The following is a 23,363-nucleotide window of genomic DNA, read 5'->3' as shown; positions in this document are numbered from 1 at the left end:
TTGCTCATTGCACCATCAGGATTCAAGCAAGCCGGGCCGAAGAGGCTGAAATGCCAGAAACCGGTCCCCGGTAGCTTGTTTCCTTCCCAGTGTAAGAATTGGCTTTTGTAGTTTGGTTTGCCCTGTTCCCATCACGCACTGGGACAGGAACAGACTAATTTGCATACAGCCAGGTTCTGAAACTGGGATGGTGCAGTGAGCTAAAAAACGGTGTTGGATCTAGCCCTGATCTCTTGACTGGGTGAGAGTATTCTGTTTAATTCAGAGACTCTGTCCCTCACCACCCCTTGTTGTAAATATTAAAAAAGATAACATCATAATCCAACTGATAAGAAAGCAAAATTTACTCCTTGACAATTACTTTATCGTAATTTTTTTAAGCACATTGACCGGGTCGTATCTTAGCCTTCACTTTTGTTGGAGGCAATGTTTTTGCTAAAATCAAATTTCGTAAGTGTTTTTCTGTTGAAGCCTTGGGTGTTGACCTTTAGTTGAGAAGGCTAACCAAAACATCCACTCTCCGTGACTTTGTGGACACATGCCATGAACGGTACATGTACCACTGTAAGGCATGTAATGGTAGACTGATTGGCCGGGGCACCTATCAGCCACCTGAGACTATCACCACATAGAGAAAAGAAACCTCCTAGGAAGGGAATTGGTATATGTAGATCTGAGGTTGTGGCTATGCAAAGGCAACACCATTGATCAGAGAGGCAATTGAAGCTCCCATGGCCTCATGTATTTTCTCTGGAGCCCAATAAATTGAACTGTCAAGCTTGGCTCTGTTGCCGCATCATTCCATCTCGATATCATGTACAGTATTTTAAACCTTTTTTGTAATCTCCACATACAGTACCTTCCCCATTTCAACTAAAATGTTCCTGTCTTTTAACTGCCACACTCTTGTCACTCATCTCTCTCTTTCATTCTCATTGTTACGCTTTCACATGCTATTTCATTTACTCGCTCTTCAGGTGTTACTTCCCCCGTCACCAGCAATCACCCTGGCGTGAAGGCCTCCAAATATTACCACTACCCTTCGTAACGGGGGACTTTTCCATACATGCATGAGGCCCTTTGCATCTTCGCTATGCCACTGGAGTGCTCCGGTTTGTTTTTAAATTGCCAAAGGAGCCTATTAAACCCAATAGGAGATCGTCTGTAAATATGGGTAACTTTAATCCATATCCGGCAAGCGTGTAAAAATAACTAATATTCAAGTGATCCCACCAAAAGTGAGGTTGAGCACACCTCGTAATTCGAGGCGTACGGGGGGGGGGGCTTCATGATGAAGCGTGCCACACAAAAGTCTGGGTGAAAGTCCTTTAAAAAGAATAAGCTTTATTTCCCTTCACCAGACTGGCATTAGGACTAGTACACAGAGGGAATTAAACAAAAAGAGAATGTGGATGGAGAGCCACAGAAGGAGAAAGGCGGGAATTAAAAGAATGAGAGTGGTGAGCTGAGTGACCAGACACAGGATGTCAGGCGAGGAGGTGGAGAAAAGACCGGAGGGTGCGAAAAGAAGTCAGATCGAGGAAGCTTGCAGCGCTAGCCAGTCCCGCATGGTGTGAGCTGAGGTGCAGAGTGTCAGGCCTGCAACATCCCCGGGGGGCTTTCCCAATCCCTTGAGGATCTCCAGTGCCGGAGCAACTCGGGTCCGTCTCAACCCCTCCGGAAAGGGACCCTGCCAGAGTCAAGGGTGCCCTGCCGTGTGTGTTCTGAACTCATGTGGACCAGCTGCCAGCATCAAACATGATAACACATGTCCGGCGTGTGCTTAAGACATCCTAGTTCGTGGTACATTAGGCGTGGAGCCAGAAAGAACGAGCATGGGCTAGGTGTCACCCCCGTGAAGGAGTCTGTCTCTCTTAGACTCTCTTCGAACTGACCCCCTCTGGAGCCTTCACTTGTCAGGCGAGGTCAGCAGTCTGAATGTAGGATCACTTGGGACTGTGTACCCACCACACATGCACACACCCCGAGCTGTCCTATCCTCTTCTCTAAAGCCCGCTTTTCCCTCCAAGGCCCCCGCTGACTCCCACCCAGGACATTGTGGAGTCTGTCACGCTGTAGGGTCCAGAGACCAAACGTAATCATGGGACCCCTCTCCCGAAATACTAGAGTCTCATCCGGAGAGAGGTGGCGGGTGACAGGCTGCATTCAAAGAGTTGGTGGCACTGTGTCAGTCACGATCAAATTTTGGGCACACTTATTTCTCACAAGGAAGTCAGTCTCCCTTTTAGCTCTTACCATTCCGGTGTAGACTCCACGGCGGCAGCACCTGCAAGAATATCCCATTCTTTGTTGGGGTAGGGGCTCTGCAGCAAATCACCCAGCACTCCAGAGACTCCACTCAGGAGAGCATGTGGTGGCGTGGGGGCTAGCTAAAAAGGATGTCCAGGGCCCGTCATTGGTAGCGCTTTCGCATGCTACAAGATTGACAGCCCTCGGACCTAGATATACAGTACGCTGCTCGCCGCACCACCACTGTGCTAGGTGGTGAGTGCAGCATTTGCAAGCAGTGCGCGTGCACTTCACACACGTGTGCAGTACTGGTCAGCGTCAGCTGCACATGTGGGTGCGGGGGGTGGTGGGTGTACTTCACTATCAGTTTCCCCAAATAATAAAGGCCAAAGGCCACCAATGTTGCGCAGCTGCCACCACCCCATAAATAGTGCAGCCTCGGGTGGACCGCCACGCCCCCACCAGCTACTCCACTGCACTCTGTGAATGCGGTGCACGGTACAGCATTGACTTCAGGGCCAATTAGATTCCATACCAAACCCTTGATAATGCAATTTTGAAAAGAAAATTATGAAAATATACAGTTTGATCTTATTGATGCTCCACACTTCCGTTTGTGGCTGGTATACTCTGATAACCTGTCAGAACCTGACAATCCCGATTGTAAAAAAGGATGTCAGGAACGCCAGTTTAATAAAACACTGAGGACAAACTCTTCCAAAAATGAGATCCTTCCTTTGAAATGAACTGAACCCAAAATTAAGATGTTAACCTAACTACCCCAATGTTAGAAAAGACTGCATAATCACCTTTTCAGCGGCCGCTCCTGCACTATGGTTTGGAAAATTAAATGATAATAAACCAGAATTATTGTCATTTTATTTTTTTCTCTCAGGCGAGGCTTTGAGGCAATGCCATCACAGGAGCAGCCATGGAGGGGGAGTGGTGGGCATTGTTGTCATTGCGCATGTGGGTCTGGATGGCCGGCTCAGGATGGGCAAACTGACATGGGCACTAATGCTGTCTCCAACCTGATCTGCGTTGATGGGTTGGAGATAGCAGGCACAGGCTCCCAGTCTCTCTGGGAGCACAGCCATGGGCACTCATGCCAAGCCTGATGCTGCTCTCGTGCTGTTGAGAGCAGAGCCAGAATTGGCCACACTGGATTCCAGGAGTCTGTCCTGGTGAGGAGCAGAAGAGCGGCGATGTGGCAGGTAAGTAATTTTTTATTTGTTTTCTGCTGTTTTATTGCCTTCCTTCCTTCCCCAGTCCTACCCCGCCACTCAGCCCTGATACCAGTCACTACTGCACCTTTTTGTTTTAATGATACTTTTGGAACACCATTTCCTGAATGAGACCAACTGCTCATTCTAAAAAATGGGCCTGGTAAACAACAATTTCCAGGCCTTAAACACCTAATTATTTGACATATTTTTTCTAGGTGAAAATGTACCTGTCACACTCCTAACTCACATGATCCAGTGAGTTGTAAGACTGATAGTCAATCAATTGACAGTCATTCAACTCAGTCATTTAGTATCACCAAACTGATCTCCAAGCTGGACTCTAATGTATTTTTTACTGTCCACATCATTCTAGAAAGTGTATGTGAGGCAACATGTACAGATGATGCAAAACTACTTAAAGAAATACATTTATTACCATAGCAATATTGACTAATATATTAAGTAGAAGCATGATATTACATAGAAAGGAAAAGGTACTAATCTATTTTATTTAAGTCAACATTTCTTTTTATTGGTTTGCAATTTGTTGGCAAAGATGATTTCTTATTATTTATTTGTTAATGTGGCAAAGTCAAGGGCAAAATCACAGCACATACATTGAATGTACAAGGATATACATTCCTCCTTTTTGCTCATCGTATTATGCAGTTAAGGTTACAAACTTTAAATTCCACAAACATTTTGTACGACAGCGAGTTTCATTCTGCATTTTTGAAAGTAGCTTGGGAAACGAAAGTAACAATTAAAAAGATATGAACTTCTCTGCATTTTTGATAACATGGAAGATCCATATTCTGGCATATTTGCACTCCCTTTTATTGTATCTGTCAATTCAAGCACATGCTAGTTCTCCACTAACATTTAGACATATTACCGAATTTTACTTCTATTCATTTTTTTAAGCTTCATTTAATGACAATCCTAACAGAAACTTACATGTTAAAACAATTTATTCCTACCGAATCACAGAAAAAGATGTAAAAATGATTCTGCTATAATAAGCACACTTCATCAATAATTAAATCTTATTCTATGATATGATTGTTTTATTGTTTTAATCTAGGATGTTAAATAACATTGGATTGGAATTATCATTAGCAGTTAATGGTTTTAAAGGCTTGAAGGATTGAATAAAAGAAGTTGGGTTCGAAGACTTTGTTCTCTATTGTCATGACATCACCTGATACTGCAGTAGCTTGATTAAATGTGTGCATTCATACCTCTGTGCATGTGCAAAATAGCAGTGAAGTTAGTGTGTTAACCATCTTTGTGGTATTACAAAAAGCAACAATAGCCAGATATCAAATTAACCTTGATAAAAGGAATTATCTATGCCTCACTAGCATTATTAGATGATAAATGAAATCATTGTATTGTTACCTTTGAGTTATATGCAATCATTAGGGTTTAGGTCTTTGACAGCTTGGCATCTTGACACACAGAGTAGCAGGACTAATACTGCAGAGGATGTCATCTTGATACAAAAGGGATGATTTTGCTTCTTCATTTCTGGATAGCATGAACAGTATTTCTGCATGACATTAACAGTTTGTCTGTGAGCAACAGGAAAACACGCAGGAAGAGGGTGGGACTGTATAAGCTGGTACCAGATTGTAAAGAGGAGTTGGATGTAGGCGAGACCCTTTGAGGATGTTATGAAAACTTCAGGGAATGAGGAAGAATATCTATGACTTGCTGAGGATTTTTTTTTAATTTAGCAGGTGTTCTTTTGAGAGAAGGACTGCTGCTTGACCAATGCAATGGTATGTCTTCCCATATTTTATTAGTTACTGCTTAGAAGAGTCCTGCCCTTGATTTTAAGACTTTACACCATTTAGATTTTCCATGATAATTTTCGAGTTATTTAGGGTGATTGTGTTTCCATCTATGCAACTGATATTCATAGTTCATAGTGGTTGCAAGGTTTACTTTATTGGTTGCCATTACTGTAAATTAAATATCCAGAGACCGAGCTGCAGTAGCACATAAGTACCAATGCATCTCTGCAAGCCTTGTCCATTTTGTACTATATCTATTGATATTTTTAAACATTACAAAGTTGTACACTCATTGGAAATAATCACTATACATAACAAACATTTTGGGAATGGAATTTGAAGTGTTGGACTTTTTTGATATTTTATCAAAGAAATATCAGACTGCCCAATGGTATCCAATGTTGGTACATGAGCGCTAAATTCATGTCACTTTTTCCACAACAAGCACTGACTATATCAATGATTTCTGTTTTTGCCATTATTTGTAAACTGACCTTCAGCCGCTATCATGACAATCTGGCATCAGCCTGGCCCTCAAGAAATATGTTATGTACACACAGACTAAACCTAGGCAAGAATATTAAACAGTGATGGACCAGTTGACCAATTCTAAACAATTTAGTTCATGCAATTTTGAAATACTTCAAGTATATAATACGATCATTTTTGTGACTGCTAGGGTTGAATGGATGCTATAATAAACATTAAAGAAATATGTTCTTTAAGACCATTAACTGCTAAGAAATATTTTGATTAAGGATGGAAAATGTTATAATAGTTAAAGGAAATTTTAATATTGGGTTATTGTTTTTTCATGTTTTCAGTTTTCATCATTTGTTGTCAGTTAATTATCTTATGAACTAAGGGTCTACAGAGGGATCTGTGAAAAGGAATACAACCAATTACAAAGGAGGGATTCCGGGCTTTTTAGACAGGTCCGACATACGTACCCAAACTTAGTAAAAATACAGAAGGTATGCTGTTCCTAATTACGAGACAAGGGAAAACTAGGAGAACCGGTTTTGCATGGTCATGAGATGTAGGAGGACGGGTATTCCTCCTCTTGGAGTTTGGGGCCCTTAAACACCCGGCTGGGTGTCAAGCTTCATCCTAGGGCTGCTCCTCATCAGGGCGGCGCTGCAATACCTGACGGGCTCCCTACGAGGGGCTCTTTGGCGGAGATCTTTTATTTTAAATTGCCATTTGGTGCGGTGTGGGTGAGGGGCCTAACCAGTTGAGATGAGTGAGTGGAGGTGTGTATCCTGAAAGAAGTTTAAAACAGGTTCAGAAGTACCAACAAAAACTGTTTTAATTAATATGTCTCCCAACATGTTTCTCGCCTAGTAGTCAATCAATCTGGTGGTGATTTATAACATCAAATCTATCTACACACGGGTGGTTATATGGTAAAAACTACCTCTTTAAACCAGCCTAACACATACAATGTGTAGTACCAGGTAGAACATGACCAACCCCAGTCGGGTTTCACAATTTACTTCATCAATACCCGGCAGTATTCACACAAGGAATTTTCCCTCTGAAGTTGGCTGAATCAGAAACAGGCTCTCTGACCTACCCACTTCTGCTTGGAACAAAACTCCAACAGCAAAAGGAATACAATTAAATAATATTTAGGAGTTATGCTAAAAAATGAAACATTTTCACAAAGTTCACATGTACAATCTTTAAACATTCATTGGTTGAATGCGATAACATTCCATAATGAGTCTGGATAGCTGCAACACGCTTTCCAGTTGTAGAGTAATGAGGATGGACTGGAAGGTTCTTCCATTTTTGGTGGACAGGTGTACCAGAGACAAAAAGAAACAAGCATCAATGTAAACTATTCCACTTTTCCAATGATCAGTTATTCTTCTAAAGCAAACATGTTGAAGCTGAAAAGTGTTTTCTTCAATCTTCATTTTGTTTTACTGCTGCTCTTGTGCAAAGCAAATTTGTCTTGATTTTAGGTAAGAAACATTTCTACAAATTGATGGTTACATTTTGAGTGAATTTTAAATCAGATAAATAGTGCTAAAATATTTGATGATATTAAAAGGTCATTTTACGTGCACTAAAAAGTTGGCATCATGGGATTTAAAAATGGTCATTATCTACTGTGGGTTGGCATCCTTGGTCCCTGATAGGCAGATCCATGCTGCATTTTAAGTGTTTCACTGGGTATGTGAATACATTTAATTCATATTCTTTTAATGTAAATTCATTTCATATGTATTTCCTGAAAATATCTTATATATTGAGACCTCATAAACCATAACTTAATACCATTTGAAAGCATAAAATATTCCCTGTATCCCAGAAAATTATTTGTATGTTTTCTAACAAGCTGCATCAACTTTCCATCGATTGGACCTCATGACTATTATTCAAGTGATACATTGAAGGAAATGAGTTTGATAGAGCCCTGTTTAAGATCAATTATGGTTGCCCTGTGTGTCTCACAAAGCCAAGTGTAATGCTTTATTGCCATATATATATTTTCTCAAACATTATTGAAAAGGGGAGCATGGACAAAAGGAAGATGTATATATTAACTTTTTCTTCATTACTACGACAGCAGATCACACTAACTTCACTGACTAAGACATAGTTTAAGTGTGAGGAAAAAAACATAAGTGTTTCAAGGATACTTGCCCCCTGTGCAAGTGGTAAATGTCAGCAAGTGTGCTGTGGCAGTCAGGGGCCTGGGGAAGGGACACCAATACCTTCTATGGCTTTGGCAGTCTGTTTTATTCGCTTTGGGAAGTTTTTGGGCCATATTTATCAAAATGTAATACAGAGCAAATCAGCAAGTCACCTTTCTGCGCTGCGCTGTGTTACACTGAAAGGGCAGGATTGTGCTGTATTAATCAAATGATGGTGCATTTCTGCCTTTTTCCAGTGCTGGTGCACAATGTGCTGTCTAGCACTAACAAAGTCACTCTTGCACCATGGTGCAACGGTGCCTGCATTGTAAGCAGAATTGTTTTTGTTTAAAAAGGGACACCTTCCTATAAAAAACAATCCCCTGAGGCACTTTCCTCTTTCTTCGTGCGCTGCAGAATGCAGCAAATGTAGAAAGAGGAACAAAGGAGGAGAAATTAAGATATTTCTCCTTGTTACACCTCCCATGGAAGGCATAGCATTTTGGAACATTGTCAGGTCTACCAGTAATGGTAAATCTGGGAAAGCATCAAAATTCATGGGTTTTCCAAGGGAACAACCATGCACCACTCATAGAATGCCTCCATGGGGCAGAGTAAAGTAATGCAGCGATTTGCGCTGCATTGCATTATTATGCATTTGGCAAGCCATTTAGGGCCATGTTGTGTGGTGCAAAAGTGATGTAACCCCTTGCTTAATGTGACCCTTTGTCTTTAGCCCTCATGAGGCAGGAGGTGGTGGACAGGAAACAGGCTGTGCTTCAGGCCACTGTACACTGCATTGTTTTACTAGGTGCAGATGTGAATCTGGTAAAACCTGATCTGGTGTATCCAGCCCCCGCAGGTTTGGCCCAAATACACAGGACCCCTCTTTGCTTGGCATTGCAATATCCCCCAGGGATATAAAAATGTCAGATCCATCTACAGGTGATATGGGCAGCTGTATTCTTGACTTATTTGTATTAGAACCTTGTCCACACTGGTTGGACGAACAAGAAGTGTTGTTACTCCTCATGTGATGTTTCTACTCACATTTGTTCACCCATCTATGAAAGTGATTTGGGTCCTAAACAGAAATCCAAACACATCCATCATTGTTTAACTTGATTGAGAGATGTATTTCTTTATCAGATGACATGCAAATTAACGTAGAACAATTTTAGACATTGTTCTGAGGTTTTTCATGGACATTTTTTAAAAGAAAAATATTTAGTGCTCTTTGGAGAAGTGTCTTGATTCTCTTTCTGTTTGTTACTTGATTAGGGGCTGAAACACCTGATTAAACATTGAGAGGAAAGGACAGTTATAGAGAAAGCGCTTCTTTCGAGCATAGCATTGCGTGAGCTGATCATCTATACTCTCTCTGACACATGCAGTAATTCAAATCGCTAGCCACAATCAAACAACTACACGCTGTTTTTTTTTCTTGCAGCAAAGACAGCCACCTTTTTGTAGTCACAGTAGCGAGTATCATAAGGAACTTCTCTATTCCTGCAAGAAAAGTCATGAATTTCATAGTCTACCTCATCAAGAGCTATCCTCACAAAGTGCTGATCGTAGCTAAAGCAGGGGACCCTCTGTTGACCAATAGTGAAAAAGGACATACCAAGGACTGCATATATAACTAAATGCCCTCCATCTTTTATCTGAGCGACAGCCTTTCTCAGATACTTGACACAGGTCTCCTTGTCTTTCCCCAAAGGTTCTAAAAAAAAATAAAGTATCACACAGTCTGCAGCTTGCAAGACCTCGGGATGAAATGGGTTGCTTTTGGTCATGTCGAATGTCAGGCACTGCTTTATAGTTGCTCGTAGGGTTCGCTCCAAGTCTGCATAGTTTGCCCTTTTGAAGGAAAAAGATATATTTTTTAATAGAACAGTGAAAACAAAATGGTATCAGATAATGTACAGTGTGTTTAGTGTAATTATATCTCATGGTGCCTGATTCAGTACTAGTTAGCTTGCAAGGCATATCTTGAAATTTATTTTTCCCTTCTTTAATCAAATAAAAACATTGCATTTACTATAAAACTATAAAAAGTGAGGCCATTATGCTGGCCAAGTATCGTTCATCTCTCACGTTGTAACCTCGTCTGAAAATCGTCAGGAAGAAGCATAAGATGTGGATATCTTGCAGAGAAGCAATTTCCCGCAACGTTGCAGCATGAGTGACTGGAGCTGCAATGAAAATGCACCCACTTCTGGTTGGGTGGTAAAAGCAGCCAGACTTGGCATGTAATAGGATCCCTTCTCTAAAGGGCCCTGGCACCACTGCACCTGCAACACTAATGGCCGGCATTCAGGACCATTGTACAAGTTAGACTGTTATTTTGCAGCTCAAACCCTTGTAGAAGTTACATTTGCTCCTTTTAAGGATAATCTGCCAACTCCCTGTATGGTGGCTGCCCAGCCAGTCATACAAAAATGCTTGCTTAAATGTCCTGCCTCCCGTCACATACAGTATCTTATACATCTGTCTTATATGTTTGTATGAATAAATGTTTATAAAGGGAACATGAATGAGAGCACAGATATTGAGAGGTCAGTATTCACATACAATGCAGCTCCCACGCATGTCAGACGTTTTCTGGGTGCTCGTGCCGCCACCTTGGAACAAGCCCTATCATAGGGTAAGGACTTCTTTCAAAGTAAAAAAATGTCTTGTATTGGGAATGAGAAAAGATAGCAGCCTTAAGCCCCAGGTGTATTGGTGTTAGTCAGTTAGAAGTATGTCTAAGGGGCTGATTACAATCCTGTTCGGAAAGGCACCGAATTGGATTCAGGCTTGCCAGATCTGATTCGGAACCCTTGTTTTCTCACCAAATCTTACCCGAACTACCGATTACGATGCCCGGAAACCGTTCGGGCTGTTTGAATCAGTTCTGAAAGGCATTCGTACAGGTTGAGCCTTTCGGAGCCGATTTCTACAGCTCCATGGACTCAGTTTCTGAGGGAGCGAAGACGATAACCGATTCGGACAGCAGTTCCAATTCAGTTTGCCCGGAACAAAACAGCTGTCAGAATCTGTCTTTGGGGGCCCATAGCAGACCCCCCTTTACCTGGGGCCTGTCCAAATTGGGCCCATGGGGGTACCCAAGGGACCCCCTTTCCTACCATGCACAGTGTGGCAGGCATCAAGGTGTGCCTGGCACAGGGTGCACGGTTTTCCCCAGTCGCCCCTTTCTTCAATGGGAGCCTGTGTTCTCGATTGGTACACAGGCTTCCATTGAAGTCATTGGGAGTCCCACCAAATCGTATCCAGAAGCATGCAGATGCATCCAAATCGCTTGGTCGGACTCCCCGGATCCGATTTGTCCGAAAGCAGTCTGGAATCGATTAGGTCGTAATTCTTTCTGGATGAGATCCAATCTGCACCTAAGTATTAAAATAATGGAATAAAATCCAATTACAATTGAATATATTTTAACAAATCTAAGCACATAATTAGCACTAGGGTAACATATTTAATTCCAATATTTTTAATTTATGGTCAGGGCATTCATTTAAGCAATGCAAAGTTAATTTGATGTAATTAATATTGAATGTAATTTAGTTTGAATTAAATCATTCACACTGGTGTAATTTAATGGGTAGGGTTGTAATTGCTTTCTGGTCAATAAACGTATTTATCAGTTTCAGTTTCATTAACTTTTATTCGATTATCATTTCAATAATCATAAAAAGTACATGGTAACATTTTTAACACATGAATAAGAAGCACGATATAAAAGACATTTTTCAATAGAAAAAATAAGTTTTTTGAAATACTGTTCAGTTCTCATTTAACTAGAAATGCTGCGACGTATTGTTAAGACTTCTTTAAGGAAGGTCGCTATGAATTTGGCTTCATGCAATGACTTTAAAGATTGCAAATAAAGGTATGCTGCATGCGTTTGTCTGTGACCACTGATTCGAAGAATCGGAATAATCCATTTTTTCCTTGATGTTTTATAATATTTACAAAAAAGGACTACATGGATCGTAGTTTGTGGAGAAATTCCGTCACAGGGGCAGTTCAGCAAATTTGGCGACCAATTTTTCGTTTCAGGGAATGTAACTAAACGGAAGAAAATATTAAATCGAAGTCTTGTTAATAAATACCTTTCATGATTAGATAAAAAATACGTCAAATAAGGCTGTATACATTTTCCAGTTTGTTGGGCGCCGATTTTTTCGTTTGATGGTTTGATAATCTCTGTCTGGTTCCGTAAATCCCTTAGATGGTCCAGACACATTACCTTTAACTGCTTCCTGGAGATATCTTCCACTGAGGGTGGTTCTTCAAAGTAGGATTCACGATCCAAGTCTTTAAAGAATTTAGATACATAGGTTAACCATGGGATTTTACGCCAATTTGCCAGGGCTAAACAGTCAGCAATGAGGGAGCGGGTTAGATGACATTCAGGGTTGCACCATATTCGATGCCACAAAAGAATAGGCTGGCATCGAATGGTGTCAATGATATATTCCATGCCAAGCTCCCGATGTGAGGCTAATGTCGGGGAACTTTGAGGGAGGGACAGAATGTACTTTACAAAAGAGTTTTCAGTGACCTGTAATTGGTCGATACGTCCATGGCCCCAGATTCCAGCACCATAAGTGGCCACGCTAAGGCATTTTGCATGATATATAGTCAAGAGTTCAGATGGGGCTGGTTTCCCCAGTTTCCACGAGAAAGATGTTAAAGCTGAAGTAGCACGTCGGAAGTGAAGATTCCTGGCCTCAATTGCCTTTCGCCAATTTAATGCATCGTCCACTAGGATACCCAGATATGGGTAGACCGGGGTTTTTTCCAGTTTGGTGTTATCTACCATTATTGGTTTTGTGGTTTTGGTCCTAGGGCCGAGGTGCATTATGAAGGTTTTCTTGATGTTTATTTTGAGGCCAAGTGAGTCCATAAATGCTGTGTACTTGTTGGTTTGGATCTGAAGTTGGTTTAAGGTCCGTGCTAGAATCACTGAGTCATCAGCATACAACAGCGTGGGTATCGGGCGATGATTTATCTGGGGGAGATCCTGGCTCCCTTCCAGCATAGCCTGTTCAAGTCCATTAGTATAAAGATTGAACAGGAAGGGAGCCAGGACACAGCCCTGTCTTACTCCCTTCGTTATCTGAAATGGACGTGACAGTTCGCCACTGGTACCATAACGAACTCTGCCTTCAGCATTTGAATAAAGTTCTCGCAGGAATGTTGTTATCGGGGGATCCACACCCAGGTCGCTTAGTATTTGCCAGAGTTTCGCGTGCTGGACGCAGTCAAATGCCGCACTTAGGTCGACATAGACGAGGAAGATGTTACCTCCTTTGGCGTGTACATATTTACCAGCCAATAAAACGAGATTCAGGGCCTGCTCCACGGTCCCAAGCCCCTTCTGGAAACCATATTGCAGGTCGGTTAAGATGTTGTTCTCCCGGGCCCAAGATTGTAAGCGGTCCAGGAGTACCCGACCTGCAATCTTGCCCATTGAGTCCAGAAGGGAAATTGGTCTGTAGCAAGCGGGATCGTTGCGGTCTCCTTTTTTAAAAATGGGCAAAAGGATGGAAGTAGACCACGAGTGGAAAAGGCCGATCTTGGTTACTGCTGACATGACCCGGGTGATTAGCTGCGACCAGAAATCCACGTCATGGAGGAACAGGTCCATTGGAACACCGTCAGGGCCTGGGGCTTTGCCAGGTTTGGAGGCCCTGATTGCCTTTATGATTTCATTAAGATGAAAATGTATCTTAATTGGGTAGATGTTGTTGCTCGTTGACTGGACCTCATATGTTGTGTTTTCTGTTGCAGGGTCTAGGGCTGTTCCGAAGATTTTAGCGAAGTGGGAAACCCAGATTTCCTCTGAAATAGCCACATCAAGGTGTTCAATGTCTGTGTTGTTGGCCAGGAAGGGCGATCTTATGGTTTGCCAAAATGCAGTACTATCTTTTCTTTGGGCACTATCATGTAGGCGCAGCCAGAGGTCTTTTTTGATTTGTTTTTTGCGATCTTGCCTTGCTAAATTGTAGATCTTCCTCAGATAGGAAATTTCCTTGGGATCCCTGATAGGCTTATGCAAGGCGTCTTTAAGTGATGAAAGGGCCTTTCGACAAGCGGTGTCAAACCATCTCGCAGTAGGATGTTTAATCTTGTTTTTTATGTTGACAAATAACTCATCCCTTATTGTTTCCTGAATGTTTTGGAAACTGCTGACAATCGTCTGCGGTGATGCATTCAGAGACGTGCATTTAGATAACCACTGACCTGTTTTTTCGAGGACCCTCTGTGTCACCTCTTCAGGGTCGATCTTGGCCCATTTTACTGTATACCCATTCAGTTTGTTCATGGAAAGTGTTTGTTGTTTGAGGGAGCTCAATTTTGTGGTATGGGCTCTTTTCCGTTTGATGTTGATTTTTATACTGAGCGGGTAGTGATCACTTGTTGGGTTTGACCCAGTTTCAAAGTTCGCTAATTGCCCTTTAAGTGAGGTTGAGGCTATTATATAGTCTATGATTGTACAGTAGCCTTGCCCGTGGAAAGTGGGCTGGAAATCCTGCTGCGGGTTAACCAGTTCGTTCGCATAGTCCATATCTAAGGAGAATAGGATTTCATTGAGTTTGTTACCGCATAGCGAATGGACAAAGTGAGGTATGGGGTTCCCAAGTTCGTTTTGGAGGCCGCAGTTTCCGTTTTTGTGGTTTGGACACAGAGGGAGATTGAAGTCACCACCCCAAATGGTGTGATTTGTGGTTTTAGTATTGTCATTTTGGAACGCTGTTAAGGCTGAGGCGATCTCCTCTAAGTTTGACCAGCTGTCCAAGGTACCTAGATTGTTATAGTAGTTTATGAGTATATAGTTGTTGTTGTCTTTGGATGCTGTCAACTGGGTAATTTCGAAAATTTGAAATGTTGATGACTCCTTTATTAGTTTCATTCTAAAGGGGAGGGTATTGGCTACGTATGTCGTGAGCCCCCCTTTAGATCTGCCCATATTTCCCTGTACTGCTGTGGTGAAAAAAGTTTTGTATCCCGCAAGGTGGAGTGGGATTGTACACCAAGTTTCTTGCAGGCACAATATCTGATGTTCATTAGCCGTGTCTAGCCATGGCCCTAGTGTTATTTTCGATAGCAAGCCTGCGATGTTCCAATATGCAATAGAGATGGTCAGATTTGTGGAGTCTGCAGGGACATGGGGTGAATCTAACGGGGTATTTGCAGTTAGAGTATCCTGAGGTTGGCGGAGTTCAGCCTGCGGGAAGTTAGCAGGAAGTTTGGGAGCTGTAATATGCTGGTGATGCGAGCCAGTGTTGATTCTATCTGAGGCTGCGGAAGTTTTGTCGGTAACCTTATTAGAATTGCTTGTAGAGACAGTTGGCGTTTCCGGGAATGAGTTATCAGAGGTAACAATATTGGAGAAGCTAGGGGGAGCAATTGATGTTTCTGGAAATGAGTTTCCAGAATTACAAAAAACTAGCTCCGGGGGAACTTGATGCTGGGTAGGGTTTATTTGTTGTGATAGGGTGGAAGTGTTTATGTTCCTGGGATCGACCCTGGGTGGTCAATCGACCATCTCCAGACAATCAAAGCGGTTTTGCGTTGGGAAGCCCTGCCAGCCTTCGTAAGATTGTAAGGGCCTATCTTGCCAGTGTTGCCTTGGCCAGTCTCTCGGAGGGTTTCTGCCTCCCTGATCATAGGTGTACTCCGGCTGAAACCAAGGCTCTCTTGGGGTCTGGCGCCAGGATTCCCTAGGGGTCTGGTGCCAGTTCCAGGGTGGAGTATAGCGATGTTGTCGCGCAGGAGGGTAAAAAAAAGAAAGGTGACGAGCGTCAATTCCCCCCTTTTTTTCCAGTGCGGGCCAGGCACAAATGTGATCCACTACGGAGGGGTCTCTGCAGGTTACTATTACGCAGTCTCCGCGGGTCGTTTTTGTTGTTTTGCCTACCCATACTACCCTGCGGACTGTGGATATCCCTCCCGAGTGGTGGGGTTCTAAGGGCCTATTGATGCTTAATCACTGCATGACCTTGTTTTTAAGAGACCATGCGGTTTCAGGTGTAACATCGGTTAGCTCTGGTACACCGGTGAGTACTAACGTATATGGAGTGGCTTCTGGGGGCAGGTGGACTGATCGTCTAATAGCTGATGTATTGTTAGGGTTATTTTTAGGAGAAGGCTGGGGGACCGCTGATTTTGGCGGGGGGTACTGGCTTTTTTGTTGAATGGGGTTTGCTGGATTTACTAGTCACCGGACCTGGAGTGTCTTGATTAGTCAGGCCTGTGTTGGACGTTGGCCGTTCTAGTACCACAGCGGTTTTACTCTGCTGTGGTTGGAGCTCTACAGTTTGTGAGTTATGATTTGTGACACTTTGTGTTTGATTTTTTGGGGGTGGAATAGTCAAATTTGGTCGTTTTATTGCTTTAGATGGTTGTGGGTGTGGATGATTTTTAAAAGACTGGGGGGCTTTTCGCTGGCCCTTTATTTCTATACGTGTGTTAGTATCAAGTAGTGATGCCGAAAGAATGGTCATCTGGGCTTCCAGATTTCTAATACTAAGTTGAATGGGTTTTAAGTACTGATACAGTAAATCTTTTACCGTGGTCAGGACTTGTGAAGTGACATTACATGTTCTGCAGAGGTTGGCAGTTGCCTCATTCAGGGTTGTTAGATGGGAAGTGTTGACTGCCGGAAGAAGTGATATGTTTTGTTGGAGAGATTGTACTGCAAGATTTAAGTGGTCTGTGGCATGAGCGGGGATTGGAGCCATTTCTGGTACACTGTCGATAGGTTTTGTGCTGCCTTGTTTTGAGATGGCTCCTTCCCTTTCTCCTTGGGAAAGTAAGATAGAATTGCACTGGGATTCTGTCTGGGTTTGGGTTTGGCAGGCCGCTAGGTCGGGGGTTGCCTCGAGATTGTCCAAGGTTAGTGAAAGGTCAGACTCTGTCTGAGTGACTGAAAGGTCTACTGTGGATGGTACTGTAATGGTTTCAGAGGCTGACATAGTCACAGGTAAGGAGCAGTTTTGGGAAGTAAGGTGGATCGGGGACGTGGCAGTTGCTATAGTTCCTAAGGATGATCGCTTCGCGTTCATAAGGTCCAGTGATACTCTCTTTTCGAGAAGGGAGATGCTCTGGTTTATTACCTCATGAGTACGGGTGATGAACAAATCAATGGGGCCGGTTATTTGTGCTACCTCCTGGGCGTTTTTGGATTTGTTCTTTGTAGTGCTCCTGGTTTTCGGCGGCATGTTTGTAGACTGCTGGGAGTGAATGCTGGAGTGAAAAGGGGGTGGCCCGGTCCGGTCTCTACCGGGCACTAACGGGCAACAACGGGCCCGCCCTTGGCCCGGGCTTCGCCCGGGCTGTGACCCGCGCGCGTCCCGCGATGCGCGTTACTGAACTTGCTTTAGTCCTCTTTTGGGTGCGAGTGGGCGTGGCTCTGGGAGGGGGCGCGGCTCACACGGGAAGAGGAGACAGCTGGTGATATTGATTGCTGCTCCTCGCAGTCCCGGAACCGCGCCTCTCACCTCCTTTGCGGCCTCGCAGGTCTTGTGCTCCTCACGGTGGCAATAACAAGGGCTGGAAACAGAAATACGCTACTCCTGTAGCAAGGACAGAGTTCTCTCGCTTCAAACCTCAGCAGCGAGCGGCACCCGCGAAGCGGGAGCCACGAGAGGTTAAAAGCACTTGAATGTGGGTGTGGCACTGGGAGGGGGCGCGGCTCACACGGGAAGAGGAGACAGCTGGTGATATTGATTGCTGCTCCTCGCAGTCCCGGAACCGCGCCTCTCACCTCCTCTGCGGCCTCGCAGGTCTTGTGCTCCTCACGGTGGCAATAACAAGGGCTGGAAACAGAAATACGCTACTCCTGTAGCAAGGACAGAGTTCTCTCGCTTCAAACCTCAGCAGCGAGCGGCACCCGCGAAGCGGGAGCCGCGAGAGGTTAAAAGCACTTGAATGTGGGCGTGGCACTGGGAGGGGGCGCGGCTCACACGGGAAGAGGAGACAGCTGGTGATATTGATTGCTGCTCCTCGCAGTCCCGGAACCGCGCCTCTCACCTCCTCTGCGGCCTCGCAGGTCTTGTGCTCCTCACGGTGGCAATAACAAGGGCTGGAAACAGAAATACGCTACTCCTGTAGCAAGGACAGAGTTCTCTCGCTTCAAACCTCAGCAGCGAGCGGCACCCGCGAAGCGGGAGCCGCGAGAGGTTAAAAGCACTTGAATGTGGGCGTGGCACTGGGAGGGGGCGCGGCTCACACGGGAAGAGGAGACAGCTGGTGATATTGATTGCTGCTCCTCGCAGTCCCGGAACCGCGCCTCTCACCTCCTCTGCGGCCTCGCAGGTCTTGTGCTCCTCACGGTGGCAATAACAAGGGCTGGAAACAGAAATACGCTACTCCTGTAGCAAGGACAGAGTTCTCTCGCTTCAAACCTCAGCAGCGAGCGGCACCCGCGAAGCGGGAGCCGCGAGAGGTTAAAAGCACTTGAATGTGGGCGTGGCACTGGGAGGGGGCGCGGCTCACACGGGAAGAGGAGACAGCTGGTGATATTGATTGCTGCTCCTCGCAGTCCCGGAACCGCGCCTCTCACCTCCTCTGCGGCCTCGCAGGTCTTGTGCTCCTCACGGTGGCAATAACAAGGGCTGGAAACAGAAATACGCTACTCCTGTAGCAAGGACAGAGTTCTCTCGCTTCAAACCTCAGCAGCGAGCGGCACCCGCGAAGCGGGAGCCGCAAGAGGTTAAAAGCACTTGAATGTGGGCGTGGCACTGGGAGGGGCGCGGCTCACACGGGAAGAGGAGACAGCTGGTGATATTGATTGCTGCTCCTCGCAGTCGCGGAACCGCGCCTCTCACCTCCTCTGCGGCCTCGCAGGTCTTGTGCTCCTCACGGTGGCAATAACAAGGGCTGGAAACAGAAATACGCTACTCCTGTAGCAAGGACAGAGTTCTCTCGCTTCAAACCTCAGCAGCGAGCGGCACCCGCGAAGCGGGAGCCGCGAGAGGTTAAAAGCACTTGAATGTGGGCGTGGCACTGGGAGGGGGCGCGGCTCACACGGGAAGAGGAGACAGCTGGTGATATTGATTGCTGCTCCTCGCAGTCCCGGAACCGCGCCTCTCACCTCCTCTGCGGCCTCGCAGGTCTTGTGCTCCTCACGGTGGCAATAACAAGGGCTGGAAACAGAAATACGCTACTCCTGTAGCAAGGACAGAGTTCTCTCGCTTCAAACCTCAGCAGCGAGCGGCACCCGCGAAGCGGGAGCCGCGAGAGGTTAAAAGCGCTTGAATGTGGGCGTAGCACTGGGAGGGGGCGCGGCTCACACGGGAAGAGGAGACAGCTGGTGATATTGATTGCTGCTCCTCGCAGTCCCGGAACCGCGCCTCTCACCTCCTCTGCGGCCTCGCAGGTCTTGTGCTCCTCACGATGGCAATAACAAGGGCTGGAAACAGAAATACGCTACTCCTGTAGCAAGGACAGAGTTCTCTCGCTTCAAACCTCAGCAGCGAGCGGCACGTATTTATCAATTTTTAATTGAATTAAATAGTTTGAACATAGAGTTAGAGTTAGTATTAATTTATTGTAATACAAATAAAACATAATTAATTTGGGGATGGGGTTACTGATTGATTATGGGTGTAGACACCGATTATCAGCTTCCTGAGGGACTTATATACGGGATGTAAAGCCAGGGTTAGATACAGCATCAGAGGGAAATGTACTGAAGCTTTCAGCGTGGAGAGAGGGGTGAGACAGGGATGCGTTTTGGCTCCTTTCCTGTTTTCATTATACATAAACAATGTGGGCAAGGTACTTGTGGCAATTACTAAAGATCTCCCACAATGAGGAACACACCCTGTCCCGGCCCTCCTCTACTCTGACGATGCTGTTCTCATGTTTCACACCCCTTTGGCCCTCCAGTCCTTGCGCTCAAATTTTGTCGAATATATGAATGAACTCGGTCTCCTACTTAAGCAAGCAAGAATCTTCATTATGAAATGTGGAAGGAATAGTAAGATATGCAGAGATATAAAAATAAATGGCACAAACATTGGTTTTACTAACACTTTTTCCTACCTGGGGATTTTATTTGATAAGGATGGTTTTATGGAACAAGGCCATTGCCAATAGAAGGTTACAATTCAGCAAAGCTTGCGTGGCCCTTAGGTGTTTTGGCGCTCAGGCTCTAACCCACCTCAGGTGATGATGACGATTTACAAAGCCGAGTGCCTTAGTATAGCACTTTATGGGGCAGGACTGGGGGAGGGGGGGTACAAAATATTTACAGACATCCAAGTGGTAGAACATGAATTCTTTAGATACCTTCTTGCAACCCCTAAAAGTGCATCAGTACATGTATGCCACACTGAACTGGGCGCTCAATTCATTACAGATTTAATAAAGCTGCAGCCAATTCTACTTTGGAATAAAATCTAGACTTCCGAACATACTAGTCTTAACCGAGATATAATCTAGGACAGTCTCAAATCAAGTTTACATTAATGTATCACGTAGCTGACCTATGTACAATGTTTTTTCTGCAATATGGGCCATCCAGAATATTTTGAGAAGCCAGAAATATTAGACACCATTAGTAGAAATATCCTGAAAAAGGAAGGAATGATACAGTTGGAAAACGTTAGGGGTAAATTACCAAGGGCCTTATCGCCGCTTTAGCGGGAATTTTTCCCGCTAAAGCGGTGATAATTTTCTCGCCCTATTACTTAGCTGCCGCTAACACCAGTTAGCGACAGCTAGTAGGAGATAGCGATCATCTTGGGGCCCGCTTTGCATGTCAGCGATATTTATCGCTAATGACATGCAAAGTGGGCGTGCCAAGATGTTAACGACTGTAAACAGTCGCTAACATCGCTATTTTCTATTACCTACAAAGGCGCACTTTTGGAAATATTCGCGCTAAGCGCCAATATCTCCAAAAGCTAACGCCTGCCCAGAGCAGTTCTTAGCCATGTTATCCAAAGGTAGGTGGATAACATGGCTAAGAGCATTAGCTCGGTAATGCATGAATATCGCTGACTTTTCAGCAATATTCATGCATTTCGGCCGATTTTCATCGCTTTTGAGATAAACCTTGATAACAGCAAGGTTTATCTGCGATAAAAATCGGCGGAGCTCGGCGATAATAAAATTGCTGCTAACCGTGTTAAGCGATAATTATCGCTTAATCTTGGTAATATGCCCCTTAGATTGTTAACTGAAGTTGCTAAACATAGTGTTTAAAAAAAATCAGGTTTTATGGAACAAGGCCATTGCCAATAGAAGGTTACAATTCAGCAAAGCTTGCGTGGCCCTTAGGTGTTTTGGCGCTCAGGCTCTAACCCACCTCAGGTGATGATGACGATTTACAAAGCCGAGTGCCTTAGTATAGCACTTTACGGGGCAGGACTGTTACAAAATATTTACAGACATCCAAGTGGTAGAACATGAATTCTTTAGATACCTTCTTGCAACCCCTAGAAGTGCATCAGTACATGTATGCCACACTGAACTGGGCGCTCAATTCATTACAGATTTAATAAAGCTGCAGCCAATTCTACTTTGGAATAAAATCTAGACTTCCGAACATACTAGTCTTAACCGAGATATAATCTAGGACAGTCTCAAATCAAGTTTACAATAATGTATCACGTAGCTGACCTATGTACAATGTTTTTTCTGCAATATGGGCCATCCAGAATATTTTGAGAAGCCAGAAATATTAGACACCATTAGTAGAAATATCCTGAAAAAGGAAGGAATGATACAGTTGGAAAACCTTAGGGGTAAATTACCAAGGGCCTTATCGCCGCTTTAGCGGGAATTTTTCCCGCTAAAGCGGTGATAATTTTCTCGCCCTATTACTTAGCTGCCACTAACACCAGTTAGCGACAGCTAGTAGGAGATAGCGATCATCTTGGGGCCCGCTTTGCATGTCAGCGATATTTATCGCTAATGACATGCAAAGTGGGCGTGCCAAGATGTTAACGACTGTAAACAGTCGCTAACATCGCTATTTCCTATTACCTACAAAGGCGCACTTTTGGAAATATTCGCGCTAAGCGCCAATATCTCCAAAAGCTAACGCCTGCCCAGAGCAGTTCTTAGCCATGTTATCCAAAAGTAGGTGGATAACATGGCTAAGAGCATTAGCTCGGTAATGCATGAATATCGCTGACTTTTCAGCAATATTCATGCATTTCGGCCGATTTTCATCGCTTTTGAGATAAACCTTGATAATAGCAAGGTTTATCTGCGATAAAAATCGGCGGAGCTCGGCGATAATAATATTGCTGCTAACCGTGTTAAGCGATAATTATCGCTTAATCTTGGTAATATGCCCCTTAGATTGTTAACTGAAGTTGCTAAACATAGTGTTTAAAAAAAATCAATTAATACTTACCACTTTTAACATGCCACTGTACCTTAAAACTGTACTAAAACTGTACTAAATGGAAGGCATAATTAGTTTCCCAAAAATGAATGACTGGTCTGCTCACCTTGCCAACTGCCCTTGTGACAACACGAAGCCCCAACAAACTATGTACATGGTTCTTTTATGTAAATATTACAATCAACATAGGAAACAATATATATTACTGATAGTCAGACCACCCAGTTTTACACAATACCATCTGAATATGTATTTTTGCAATCACTGCCTACCTTTGAGATCTGCTGTAGAATGTCATCCTTTTTATGAGTAGTTTTTTGAGTCAGGAATATCTCACTAGAACTTGCTTAGAATAAGGCATAGGGTGCAAACTTTCTATGTATCTAGGTATTGTGATCAATGTGCTCAAGAGAAATTGGTATTGAATGTGTAACATATCGCACTTTTTCACTTTATTATCAAACTAGATCTATGTACCCAAGGACCGGACAAGATGGAGGGCATGACAGACTGAAACAAGGTTTTTGTCCTCCTTATCTTGCACTGGTCCTGCCCAAGCATAGGCCAGCAGCGCTATGGGAATCTGTGCTTCTTTGTTTCCTTATCTTGAATGTATGATGCAACCGAAGAATAAATGTGTGTAAATACGAATGCACTTTACCCCATTACTTTTTTTTTCCTTAACAGTTATATATTAATTTCTGAATCATTAACACTTGGTGCAAATTGTAACAGATCTTATTTTGCTCTAATATTAATTGACGTAGACTGGTTTTATTATTTTCTTTTTAATAACCAATGAACAAGGAAAGTGTTTTATATAGTGGTACCTCTGAAATATCTGGATAGGACACACACTTATGCCTATGCTTGTCAAACTTGTCAAACTCTGGTAGTTATATGACTTGTAGGTTAAAATGTAGGTTAAAGTTAAAGTTAAAGTTAAAGTAATGGTAAAAAGTAAGGTATTATCAAAGTAAGGTTGAATTATACAAAAGTAGGACATTGAAAGTATTAGGATATTAAAGGTAGTAGAAGTCAAGGCATACAACTGTTTGAGGTTGGA

General features: G+C 43.8%; 1 protein-coding gene across 1 annotated transcript in view; it reads right to left on the bottom strand.

Moving 5' to 3' along the window:
• Window positions 1–6,480: 6,480 nt before the first annotated feature.
• The window catches only part of LOC147731636 (indolethylamine N-methyltransferase-like), an 81,346-nt gene continuing 64,463 nt past the window's right edge, over window positions 6,481–23,363 (bottom strand). Inside the window, exon 3 of the mRNA XM_086956781.1 lies at window positions 6,481–9,780. Within this exon, the coding sequence (XP_086812907.1) occupies window positions 9,345–9,780 (436 nt within the window). The 3' untranslated portion in view covers window positions 6,481–9,344. The remainder of the gene's footprint in view (window positions 9,781–23,363) is intronic.

This window comes from Lissotriton vulgaris, chromosome 2_1 (assembly GCF_964263255.1).
Source record: "Lissotriton vulgaris chromosome 2_1, aLisVul1.2, whole genome shotgun sequence".
NCBI lineage: Eukaryota > Metazoa > Chordata > Amphibia > Caudata > Salamandridae > Lissotriton > Lissotriton vulgaris.
This window is presented reverse-complemented; position numbering and strand designations above follow the sequence as displayed.